Below are 13,584 nucleotides of genomic sequence, written 5' to 3'. Positions count from 1 at the left end.
TCAGCGAAGGACATAGCATAATGGACAAACAACATGGGTGGAAAGTCATTCTGAACTGACTATATTTGACAGAATGGAATCCATACAAAATCTGAGGCCTAATGAATACAAAATTGCAATGAAAAAGCCCTTTAAGACCTTTCAGAGGTCAAAGCGTGTTGGCTGATGGATTGTAAGAGTGAAGATTTTGGAGATTTTCACAACTATTTGAACACTATATACTCCACTAATATATGCTTATTGCTTATTATCAACTGGGTATTGATCTTACTTACCGCGGCCCCCATGCAAGACCTTGCCGCAAACCATAGAGCAGTTCTGGACTCGCGCTTCTAAGACCTCCTTCCGAATATCCTCCCTATGGAATGAGACATAACATGCAGGAGTCGGTGCTGCTGCACAAATGTCATCATCTGAATCATTAATCTCAGGTATTTTACCAAAGACAAAGTCCTCCAGGTATGACATGAAGGATTTATCTCCAGTAAAATAAAATCATGCAGGATTACAGCACTCGAGAAGGCCAGGCGCTGTATTCCTGTTTTGACCAAAAACTGCTTATTTAATCCAAAATTGGACTAGCCTGAAATTCGTGGCATTAGAGCCACTCAGAAACACTTCCTGAAAGTTTTCTGAGAGTGCTGGTTTTCCTATTTTATGTAGATGATGAAGGATCATGTCTTGTTATTGGTAGAGAAACACTTAAGTGCTGTTAAACTTTTTTTTACCACCATTGAGGCTTTTATTTATTTTTTTCCCAGGGAAAATTTACCTTCAAAAATGGACGTACTTATGAGGGTGAGTTTCAGAATGACGTCATAGCAGAGTTTCCCCACTTTCGGATGGACAGAATAAACACTCCTGACCTGAGTGGCATCCGCACACAAAGCCCAGTTGCTTCTGGTAAGGAGAATAAATAAGAGCAAGCCATGTTATAATTTTTTTTTAAATGTAAATGTATACATTGATTGCTATGCACCCAAACGGTTATTTCAAAGAGTAGGGCTGACTGTTACCAAGCACTGAGATGAACAAAATGGCATCAGAAACATGCCAATGCACTATACGCTGAGGCCGTCGATACTGGAGCTATGTTATTTCTGCGAAGTAAGACCACTTGGAGTAATGCCAATACTAGGGAAGGGGTTCCCTTTTTCTTGGTGTAGTATAACCTTCTGATCTCAAGTTCAGCAGGTTGGAATTAGAATTAATGTAGTTAAATCACATGTTTTGGCCTGTTCTGAGTTTAGAAACAGGAAAGACTTCAGCTGCACAAATTTTACTTGGCAATTTATGCAGGGAAACATTGCTGGGTCTGTGCTGTGCTTGCGCGCTTAACCCCGATTTATCATTGCTTCATGCAGCACAATGCAGCAAGCCACCTCCTGTGTTGCTTGAAAGGGAAAGAGCTGGAATGCGCCGTATGTATCATTATATGGTGCATTGCTGTCCTTTCCTAGCACTGGTGCACATATGTCTGCCTGGCGCCAACACAAGCACACTTGCATCATGGTGCAAGGGTACCAGCTTTGCACGCAGGATTGTTTTTGTGAAGGAAGGGTTAACTTCCTGCACGAAAACAATCCTGAGAGGGCTTTTCCTCTTTCTATGTGTGCCGCAGAAAGCAGCACACATTAGAAAGTGGAGGAAATGAGGAGAAATAAAGATATTTCTACTTGTTATGCCTCACCTGGGGAGGTGTAGTATTATGACGCATTCCCAGGTCTACCGCTAATGGTAAATCTGGGAATGCGACAAAATCTATGGGTGGATACGTTGGAACACCCACACTCACCCCCATGGAACACCTCCCTGAGGCAGAGTACCCTAAGGCAGCGATTTGTGCTGCCATGCATGTTACTCTAGATTTAGCAAACCATTCAGGGCCATGCAAGGTGGCGTTGCGTGGCTTGATGAATCTCACTTCAGTTGTGTGTCTCCCTTGTGCCCCCTTGCTTAGCGTAAGGGTGACACACCCTTTGATAACTCTGGCCTTTATTGTTTGTGACCTTGTTCAAACTCAAATTCCCTGTTTGTTCCTGAATCGGTATTACTGTGACCCGTGTAATGTAGGCCTAAAATATGTGACCGATTGCTTGATAATTATATTCACAGGATTCCAAGATGAACACAAAATATGTGGTGCACTACACTATGGCATAATCTGAAATACATCTTCACCACACAAAGGGATAGAGAGAGACATTTACAGAGGACTACAGTGCACCCATCCCAATACACTAATTTCATACACAAAATACTGTGGTCCGTATGACATACTAGATTCTTTCTGAGACTTCAAAATTGCTCCATTTCTATGGGTTTACCAGACTCGGTATGATGAGATTAGGATTAAAAGGATGCCAACCACTTCCTCTTATAGTGACATGTTTCATCCTTGGGTTTGCTTCACACCTGTGACATGTGATGGTGGTGGGCTCACCAAGATATATGTGCGTGTGTTTCTTAATCTGTATACGTCTGTCACCTTTTAAGGTCTCACTGCTGCTAAACTGTGTATTCTTTTTCCTTTTAATCTTGCCTACTTAGCACAAGATTAATTATTTGACCGACGTGGGCTTTTAGGAACTTTCCCATTTTGCAGTCATGATGTTTCTGCCTTTGTTTAGAATGCCTTTTTGGTTAGGGGCATTCGTGAGGACAATCCCCGGAGCTATCCCAAACGTCATCTATCGACAAATCCTAGGATCATTATTGTGCTTAGTTAGAAGGGTCAAATAAATGTGTGTATTTAAGATGCTGCCAAGGTGTAGCAGACCATTGCTCCTCTTTGAAGGATTCTTCAGTCTTGGGTTTATTTTCTTCTCAGTGTTGGTGAGCTGATGGACTTCTCTGACAAAAATGCCCCTTGACTACTGTATTATGGCACCTGCCCGTATAACTCTGGAGTCAACCCCACCATCCAGAAAAGTCAAAGTGAACAGAAACCCTGAGGATGAAGTATTCCGCCATTTTTGGGTGAGGGATTAGCATCCTCTTTAATCCTACTTTAATCCTAATATCATCAGAGTCAATCTGGACCACAGTTGAGAAGGGAACACTTGTGAAATCTCAGAAATAATCTAGCACTTCATAAGGACCACAATGTGAAATTGATTAAAGCCCCTTTTCTTTTTACATAGCATCAGCGTCGCATTTCATACTGTTCGAAACATTGAGACCCGACACCAGGAGACATGTTGGGCACCGGGTGGTAGGATAGAAAATGGAATAAAGGATTGACTTGAAGACGGGAGTAGCAGGAGTGGTCATAGATCAGCTGCTAGCAACTAGTGCCCTAGGTGAACCATATATTAGGTTGCCCCACCATATTTATTTTATTTCAGTTTTTGATTTGATTTTGTTTTCCTTTATTCAGAACCTCACTTAACTCGGATCTCCTGGTGAATGCCTAGTTCGGAGACAGACCGTCCCTGGGGAAGAAGCAGAAGGGGTAGGTGAGGAAGTGAGGGTTAGGATGGATAAAGCATTAGGCACACGCGAAGCACAGTTAAGCAAAGTAAAGTATTCTGCATGTATTGTCTGGCATGACTAGAACCTAAATAGCACCCTCTTGTGCTTAAGGATTCCTTACAGCAATGTATGTCTTCCTGTAAAATAAAACAGTAAGAAGCGTTAGAAATCACACACCATGCCAGCAGACAGAATGCACCTGGGGCTTTAGGAAGACCACCTAAACAGGGGTGGCTCCTATGCATGCAAAATTGACTCATATTCCAGATGGTGGATGCATAGAAAAAACTACTAGGCCTAACTGGCCAATCCATTCACGCCCCCTGCCTCCAAACAACCACTCTTCAATGCATTTTCCTGCACTTTGTATTTTACACCCTGTTGTCATTAGTGCATGAGTTAAGCCGAAAATAGTGTTTTTAAGTTGGGTGGACAGTAATGCTTCCTGCGTGACTTGCTGCTTATGATATACATGGGTAGGAGCTTAGGGTCAGCCCCATAACCATTGGCTTATTTCAGCCATTAGCCAAGGTATTTTGGAATGTTTTTATTTATCACTTTGCCAATACCTCTTCACTCCCACAATGCCATCACAACCAGTACGATATCAACCAAATGACACCCCCCCAATACAAACACCACCACACCACCAACATATATATCATCACCACCACTAACATCATCACCACTACAAATAGACCACACAACACTAATCCCACTATCTTACATCACCAAATATATCACCAATACCACCACCATCACCTATACGACACTAAAACCAACACCGCCAGGAATACTGCCACCCCCCATATCGCCAATCCCACCACACCAGCACCACTAAAGCCACTACCAAGCACTGGCACAGCCACCAGGGCGGATAGTGCATAACGGCAGCAGTGTCTCTGTTTGTACCACAGCGCATCTTTAGACAGGTACGCTGGGGCCAACAGAGACAGTGTGCCCTATTACAAGTAAGGCGCTACCCCAAGGCGCCTATGAACTCTCGTTGCCCTGATGGCAGAGCATTAGTGAATCACAGAGCTGCTGTATGAATCAGCTACTCCATCATTCTCTGTGCTGGTTGCATGCTCAGTCAACCATAATGGGTGAATTTCAGTAGTTCTTAGTTTTTTAAACATAAGTGTTTGTGTTTTTTCAACACCTAACTATAATGTTACTTTAAACTTTGGTTTTTTCAGCCTGCCCCTACACCCACACACACATGCAAGTATTGTCTTGGGCCTGTTTTCAAATATTATGTACCTTCACACCATTGTACGTAAATATAAATATGAATTTGTTACATAGCTTGGGAGACATTTTGTAATAAAAAGAAATACAATTGTGGTATATCTTCACCATGGATGACAGATACATGTAAGAGAATAGCTGTAGAGTGAAGGATAAAGGGTGAGACTACTGTGCAATCCTTTATTTTACTGTAAGTGATTAATTTATCTTTATGTATTACTAGCATAGAGTAAGTTTAACATCCTTTCTCCTGAATGTAATGTTCTATCTTAACATCTCCTTCTACCCTTTTATCACTTTCATTATTCTTGATTTATTGGCATGCTTTTTGAAAGATCGTCTACGGATGCCTGAGGCAAAGTAATAATGTTTATTTTGCTTCACAGAAAATGTGCCTTCTGTATTTGCAAGTCTGGACATGGGTTCTATACTTGGATCAAATATAGAACTAGATATATCGTCCTTGTTGGAAGTGTTTCCAGAGGATGAACGACCAAATCAACTCAAACAAGTGAGTAACCTGCATGGTTTTGCTTTATTGCTGATTTGTAAGTTTGATACATAGGCCTTGTTAACATCTAGGTAATGAGGAGCTCCAGCCAAAAACGTAAACTAATTCCCTTTCCGTACAACCTGTGGGGAGCAGTCTAGTTTTATTTCATTTATTAAACCAGTGGGAGATTTGAGGGTGTATTTGTGCGGTGCAAGACTACCTAATAACCCTTTCAGAAGCCCTTGTAGCCCTTGAGTTAACATGGGCGTCACCTTATCTTGTCTGTCTGCAGATGTGAATCTCTAGATGGTTATTATTTCCTGTATTGGAAGATAAAACATAATAGGAACATGTATGCTGATTAACCTGTGGCCCTCTGACAAAACACTCCCACCGTCACCAAATCAAATACCCATGTTGGAAAACCCTCACCTTCCTCAACCTCAAAAGAAGTTCAAGAGGGTGCGTCAATCCATTACCATCCTGACTGGGTGCGGCCTATATGCCAAGACCAATTCTGATTGATCAAAAGCATGAAGCTAATGGCTGAAACAATCAGTCATTTTAACTGGCTACCCTTCAGAATGGGTCTCACTGTTGAGGGTCATGATTGGTTAATGGGTAGCCAGTTAGACTCACTTGGACTCACCACACCTTAATGGGTTGGTTTTGCTGGCCAGGACCTGCAGCATGGCTCAGGAACACCCAGGGTTGGCCGACAAATCCTGTGGTGAGAAATTAAAGGGCAGCAGGCACTTGTGTTTAGTGCCTCCATCTGAAACTGTGGCCTTCTGCTCCTTTTAATGGTGTCATTCCTGCACTGTCTGTGACGCCTGGTCAAGAGAAACAGGCTACTTTGCAGATTAAGAGCCACACATCATCATGGAGTTTCCAAGACTTGCTCTGGAAAGTTACCAACTTACTTTCAAACCTCATTAAAAAGAATCAACAACTCCAGTAATTGTCTCTGAGTAAGCATATTTTTTTAATTTAAAAGCAATGTCCCAATCTAGTTCCCTTTCAAGTGCAAGCAGCAGGTATGAATATTCAAGTCAGCTTAACCAGAGTGGGTGAGCCAATGAGATGTGGGGAAGGCAAAATATATTGCATCAGAACAAATTGCTGTATAACACAACATTATCTTTCATTGCAGTACTTTACTACTGAGCTGTACACCAAACATAATGCTGTATGCAGGGGAACAAAAAACAGATTACTTAAAGTGAATACATGTCGACATCTGATGCCTCTGTAACTGTATGCTGGGTCCAAAAAAGTCCAAGATTTTGGGATTGTAAAATAAATCTCCCAGACATATTGTGGCATCATTGTGATGCAGTTTTGCGTGCAATTTGAAATATTGGGTTATTATGGGATTACCCACTAGGTGGGTTTGAGTCTCTGTTAGGGTCACGCAAAATCATGGTACTAAAATCCATGGGTTCTTGTGCATTAGTGCTTGTGGGTGTGTGCATCTGATCAATGTGTGCTCAAATTCGTGGCTTGGAACCGCACCCAGAAGCCAGTTGCGTTAATGTATTCCTCTGACTTTGCTTCTTTGGTGGAGACCATGACAATGGCCCACTTCAAACACTGACCAGGAACAGTGCTCAGAGATCACCTTAGTCATACCTTAAACCTAGCCCACAAGCAAGTAGGTGTCATGAGGAAGGCACATGAAACCGGTTCAACAGTCCATCCGTGGCACGGGTAGTGTGGAGGATGTGATTCCTGGTTTCCTGGCGCCGGATCAACTAGCGGATATTTGTTGGTAGACATAAGGTTTATTACATAACACAGAAGCCACACTAGACATCTGTGAACAGGATGTCACACAAGACAAACTCAGACGGCAACCAGTGGATCATTCACCGAAACAAATTGTCAATTATATATTGATTCCACAAAGTAACCCAACATAAGCAAGACAAGTGCAGAGCAATACAACAGTTGCTACGCTGAAAAATGTACTGAAGTAGAGGTTAAACTTACATCTCTTTTTGAGATGAGGAAAATAATGCTTTAAAAGAAAATATTGATTATGAAACAAGAAAATGGCAAACATGACAATGAGGACAACTACAGCGAGCAGACAAAAATAGTTTGTTTCCACAATGACATCGGTTCCGCTTCAAAGCTGAATACCCTGTGTACAAAGCCTTGTACCCAAATTCAGTGAAGTACCCGGTCCGATAAACATGTCTTAGGACAGGATCTCTGGCCTGCACAAGCCTGCCCACAGTAAGGAAGCCCAGGCATCATGAAGCAAGTATTGCTTTGACAATGCTTACTGTATGCACTTCATGAATGTAAACAGCACTCTACCCAGAGCTACATCAGATCTGAGATTTTTTTCTCTTCATTAAAGACATCATTTATTCATTTTGAATAGTCCTCAGCAGCATAGTCTAATTTCAGATGTAGAGATGACAAAAGTCCAAGGCTGAATGTACAATATCAGACTCTGGATAGGAGGTCTTCCTTTGATACTGTCCTCCCTTCTAAACATAGCCAAGCTCTGGAATACTCTTTCTTGTGCCCACTAGCTCTGTGTTCGGCTTCCTTCCAATGCACTGATAAGGCCCTAGTGCTCACATCACCAGTCGGAGCCTCGTATGTCCATTGGCTGCGACACTGTCCATCTTTTTCTCTACACCTCCATGACTCTTGTGTTGTTGTGAGGCCACTCGCCTATTTACAATCTCATGCCTTCTTTTGTCTGTGACAGAAAAGTACACAGGACCAAACCCCAATCTGCGCATACATTGGAACCTGGGCATACTGTAGCATAGAACACGTGGTTCTGTGGGTCTCAATCAAGATTACCCATGAGGTTAAAATACATGCCAATCTTACTCATCTACAAAAATCACAATTTATTATTATTCCGAAAAGGTGCTAGGAAATAAATCGATAAAGTGCAGACAGCACAGTGCTTATAAGTGCATTTGTGTGACAATTAAAATATATCACATATATACATTGTGGGTATCCGCATTTTCAAATTTTCAGTCCAGTATAAATACTGATACAAAAATAGAAACAAATTCAATATTAGATGATCCCCGCTCCTGTGTCGATTATTTCCACCCAGGCTGGATTCGGATTACTCATATGAGCGGACGCGAGACAGTCCTGTTATTATGACTTATTGGTTCAGTGCTTACAGTGAGGAAACCCCCATGGGCAGGGAACATTGTTGAACCTGATTGAGACCTCTACAAGTACAGGATACATACAGTTAAGAGATGCTTGATTAGATGGAGTTTTGTCCTGAGGAGACTCATTGAAATTAGCTTGTGCGGTGAAACGTTGACACTGGAGTGGAGATCATGTAATATTGAATATGTTTTTATATTTCTATCATTATTTGTACTGGACTGAAAATTTGAGAGTGGGGATACCCACAATGTATATATGTTCCATATTTGAATTGTCTCACTATTGCACTTATGAGCACTGCGCCGTCTCCACTTTATCCATTTTTTGTCTAGCTGCTTTATAAAAGAATAATAAATTGTGATTTTTGTTGATGATTAAAGATCAGCATGTATTTTAACTTCTTGGGTAATCTTGATTGAGAGCCATGGAACCACGTGTTTTTTTGTCTGTGGGCATTTACCTATGAAAGTTTGTTTAGTACAATAGCTCACCGATGTACTAAAAAGGTCTCTTAAAATAATCAACAATATGTGCTTGGGCCTCTCATGGCACTGTTCTTTAGAGCATCATTGTTTACGTTTTCTTTTGGAAGTCCCACACCCCCTTTCTTGAACTGCCATGTGTTGCTTCTCCCCATGAAAAGGTTAAAGGTGTTATACCCATCTTTCACGGTCTCTTCCTGTACCACCCTCTGGTTACCATGGCTATTATAACCTTCTATCTCTGTACCAATTGAACGTAAACAATCCGAATAAGACGAATGCATCGCTCTGCATTTGTTTGCTTTGGCCATACTATATGGACTATTATCCATTGGTTGATTTTAGGTTTGTTTTTACTACTATGCGGGCCACCCACTTTTCATTCTACAGTCCAATGGGAACCCTGGGAGCTTCCTGTTGGCCAATTTCATGACCACAGTCCAGTGTGTGGTGCTCTGCATTGGGAATGCAATGGATCCTCACAAAATCTTTAAAAGGACCTCGTCATAATAATAATGGTCATCTTAGTCCACAGGCTCCTGTGTTACCACCCCAGGTTGACCACCATATGTTACACCGCAAGTGAGGATATGACTTGCAGACATATATACCTCCCTGCAGTCTCGTGTGTCTCTGAGTTTTTGAGGCTGGAAGCACAGTTGTTGGTCCTCTCTCGATCCAACTCAGGGTTTGAGATACCCAGGAGTCTGAAGAGTTATATTTACTACAGTGGATAACCTTATTCGATGATGAATATTTTTTTCTTTAATCTATTCTGTCTCTGATATCTTCAGTCTTGAACTAGCACTGATTTTGATTTTCAGATTAATTATAACTGGGAAAATGAATGAAAAATGCTTATCAACCAAGATGCATGTTTGTGATGCCATCTTGCAAGCCCCTGGTTATGTTTTAGTTGTATTTTTCCTCAAGGTGAGCACTTTCAGCCCACAGCCATCACATGTGTTTCTTATTGTGACCACCCATGATTATTCGGCACATTTAATATATTAGACCAATTTTCATCTCAGATTTTTTTAATACTGGAGCACCACACAATTGTTTCTGACTATTTGCACCCAGGGTTCCTCGTTGCATTTCTATTTTAGACCACATTTTGTTTCAATTTTCTACTTAAATACCAATGCATCATACGTGTGTTTCCTGCTATTACCCCCGAAGCCTTCTCCTCTCGTTTAGGGGCTCGTTTACAAGTCACTTGCGCCGTCAGTGCATCACTTTTAAAATGGGAAAAAGTGACATACCGGCAGCCATATTTTATTGCATTGTGTCTATTTTAATAACAATGTGGCCGATTCACAGAACTAATCTGAGATAAAATCCTAAACTTACTACTTTTTGTATTCACAGAAGGCATTTAGTAGTAGTAAAGTAAGGACTCCTAACTTTACTACTACTAAATGCCTTTTGTGAATACCGAAAGTTGTAAAGTTATGATTTCGTCTCAGTTTAGTAGTAAAGTTAGGAGTCCTAACTTTACTACTACTAAATGCCTTCTGTGAATACCAAAAGTAGTAAGTTTAGGATTTTATCTCAGATTAGTTCTGCGAATCGGCCCCAGCGAATCAAACATTTGTTTCATACTGCTCATTGACTACTGTGTTCTGTGATGTATTTATCTCAATGTTACTGTTTAAATTATTAAGCATCTTAGCCATGTCTAGCAAATTTATGTTTTCACAATGATTTTGTAAAGGTGTGAGCTAGTGTCGAAAAAATACTTTCATTTAAGATTGCCGTTGTTTTTTGTGTAGGTGGAGTATGCGGTTTTGAGACACCTCTCCGAGCTGCGAAGAATCTACAACGTGTACAGCAGCCTGGGACAAGAGATTTCTGTCGACAACACATTCCTCATGACAAGGTTCCAATTCTGGAGGTTTCTGAAGGACTGCAAATTCCATCACTATGACATGACGCTGTGTGACATGGACAGGATACTGAATGGTTAGAATCAATGATTCCGTTTCTTGTGGGGGAAATCTATTTGATGTTTGAAAGGTGCAGACCTAAAAACTGTATGAAAGTAAGCAGGCCAGACTGAGGAATTCTCAACCACTGTTAGCCATACGTGAGACTTAGCAAGGCTCCGCAATGGAATAACCATTGCACGTTCCTGAAGGCCATGGACTGTCAAGTCCATCCCCTGCAGGAACTGGGGGTGCATGGATACAGAGGGGCACATCATGTGTGCCCTGCATGCATCCCCTGGCACAGAGGCATCAGGGGATGTTTGGCCCCCCTTTGTTTCCTCGCACCACTCTTTTCAGGGTGGGCTCACTGCCATGAAAACTGTGGTGGTGAAGAAACTCCTAATATGCTTGGCAATGCCACAGCGGCACCGCCAGCATATTTGGGGCCTCAGACCACTGCAATACCACCAGGGATCGCGGATCCCTGATGGCAGCAGCGGTCCCATGGCGGTCCAACCGCCCTACTTGTAATAGGGCTGTTGGACCACGGATGCGGTGGTAGCCCCACCGCCACCATGGGTTTGGCAGTGTGTCGGACCGCCAAACTTATAATAAGGCCCTTAGACTTCATGCCCTGCAAATGTATTCTGCAAAATAGAGGTATAAGACCATTTCTAAGTATTTGTTTTTTGAATGTTTTTATTCGTTTTTTCAAGCTTCACATACATCATGTCATGTGCACTAACACCAACTCATTGTCATATCACCTATTAGTCACATTTGGGGCAACCAGCCCCCGTTAGAGACTGCCAACAAAGATGATCTCATAACATTATGTTAACTTCCTCCCCACCCACCTCCCCCCCTTCTCCGTGTCGTGTACTACGTCCAATAATGCTAAGAGGACGCTATACTAAATCACATGTTCTTTTGATGTCATGTAGTATTCCCCATCTATAACACTTCATTCGTGCTTATGAGAGGCTAGGCGGTTTGGCATCAGCCTCACTGCTACCTGAGGTACTCAGCATGGCCAGGGGATGTTCCTGCTTTATCTCTGCTGTCATTTGAGACCATACCTGAAGGTCATCCTCAATTTTTTCATCTCTTCTTACAAACTTCATACAAACCCGCTCTGCCGTGGTCTATTCGTGCATATCTTTCAACCAACTACCACTCTGTGGGGTCTAGGGCTGAGCCATGATATAGCAATTTGTTGTTTTGCAGGGACCAGTCCCAGTATAAGAAACCGTCTGGTTAGCTTCTTGCCCTTAGATGAGGGTATTAAACCTAACAGTACCGGCCAGACCTCCCCAGGTATTGTCCACCCTGTAGCTCTTTGAAGACATGACAGCACGTCCCCCCAGTAGGTGCGAAGCAACTGACAGGCCCAGACCATATGTAGAAAATCTGCTGCCCTCTCCCTGCATCTCAGGCACTCATCACCTCGATCAGGATATATTGAATGTAAAGTGCATGGGATGAGGTACGTCTGGTGGACTATATTGTATTGAAGGAGTTTAAATCGTGAATTGGAGCTCACTGTTCGCACCCCGTGTATTTTTTCCCATTCCCTATCCATCAGAAGTTCCCCCAAAAGCTTGGCCATTTTTTTGTGCCGACAGTTCCCCTCCCGGCAGATCTTCCCTTATGGCTTTGTAGAGGTGTGATATCAGTCTTCTGCTGTGTTCCATATATAATATCACTTTCAATGTATAAGTGGTAGGGGGTTCATCAGGGAATGTTGGCCAGATCTCTCGCCACACACAAGATTTTTTCGTATTGTAGGCATTGTCCTGTCCCCAAGTTAAAGGCAAATTCTGCCCGTGTGATTAATCTGCCCTCTACATATAAGGCGCCTAACATTTGAGATCCCCCTTCCTTCCACCGTCTCATTGACATAGAGTCAGCTATAGCGGCAAAAGGACGCAGGCTCCACATGGGCGTATCCTGTGCGAAGGGTGCCCAGCGTATCACCCGACGCACAACTGTGTCCCACACAATGGCCACATGTCTCAGGACATATGGGGCCGAGGCGGTAACACCCCACCCAAGCATTAAAAGCTCTGGCAGCGAGTAGTTCCCATATGTGCCCGCCAACAGGCATTGTTCCCCATTGTCGTCAGTATCCAGCCAATGGATTGCATGTTGTAGCTGAGCTCCCATGAAGTAAAATTCCAAGCAGGGCACCTCCACTCCCCCCCGCCCCCCCCAGCCTATGTTCTTTGCAGAGTTACTGATTTCACTCTTCATCATCGATTGCCCCATAACAAGTCCAAGACTATGGCATCCAATGTTTTAAAGTGATGTTGTGGTACCATATATATAGAGGGTTGTAATGCATAGAGGCAGCGGGGTTAGGATGATCATTTTCACCAGGGCAATTCGCCCCATCAATGAGCGTGGTAGCTCGATCATTTCTCAATATTTAATCTTTCTCTATCTTCCTCAAAGGTGCAAGGATTTAGGTCAGCACGGTTTGTGTCTCATTATTAAAGTTCCAAGGTAATGAGGGTTCGATTTCCAAACTTCTTTGACCCACTTTATGAGTGGTCAAGGAAATGGTCAGAAATGTCTCCACACCTAGAGATACCAACACTGGGGGTACTGGTAACCCCAGGAGCATGGAATGTCTGGTCCATTATATATGAACCCTGACTTTTCTCTAAGAATTGAGGAATTACATGAAAAATCTGCAATTCCTGGTCCAATTCCCCAGGAATTCCTCATTTTGACTCTGGCTTTCACCTGAAGATTTTGGCTGCTTTAAGTCACAGAAACCTCCAAATAA

General features: G+C 42.5%; 1 protein-coding gene across 1 annotated transcript in view; it reads left to right on the top strand.

Moving 5' to 3' along the window:
• Nucleotides 1-13,584, top strand: part of LOC146796441 (radial spoke head 10 homolog B-like) — a 272,974-nt gene that overhangs the window by 53,482 nt on the left and 205,908 nt on the right. Inside the window, exons 8-10 of the mRNA XM_085629016.1 lie at nucleotides 762-903; nucleotides 5,112-5,236; nucleotides 10,638-10,827. Coding sequence (XP_085485142.1) covers nucleotides 762-903; nucleotides 5,112-5,236; nucleotides 10,638-10,827 — 457 coding nt within the window. The remainder of the gene's footprint in view (nucleotides 1-761; nucleotides 904-5,111; nucleotides 5,237-10,637; nucleotides 10,828-13,584) is intronic.

This window comes from Triturus cristatus, chromosome 10, assembly GCF_964204655.1.
Source record: "Triturus cristatus chromosome 10, aTriCri1.1, whole genome shotgun sequence".
Lineage (NCBI taxonomy): Eukaryota > Metazoa > Chordata > Amphibia > Caudata > Salamandridae > Triturus > Triturus cristatus.
Note: the sequence above shows the minus strand (reverse complement) of the source record. Positions and strands in the feature narration are given on the sequence as shown.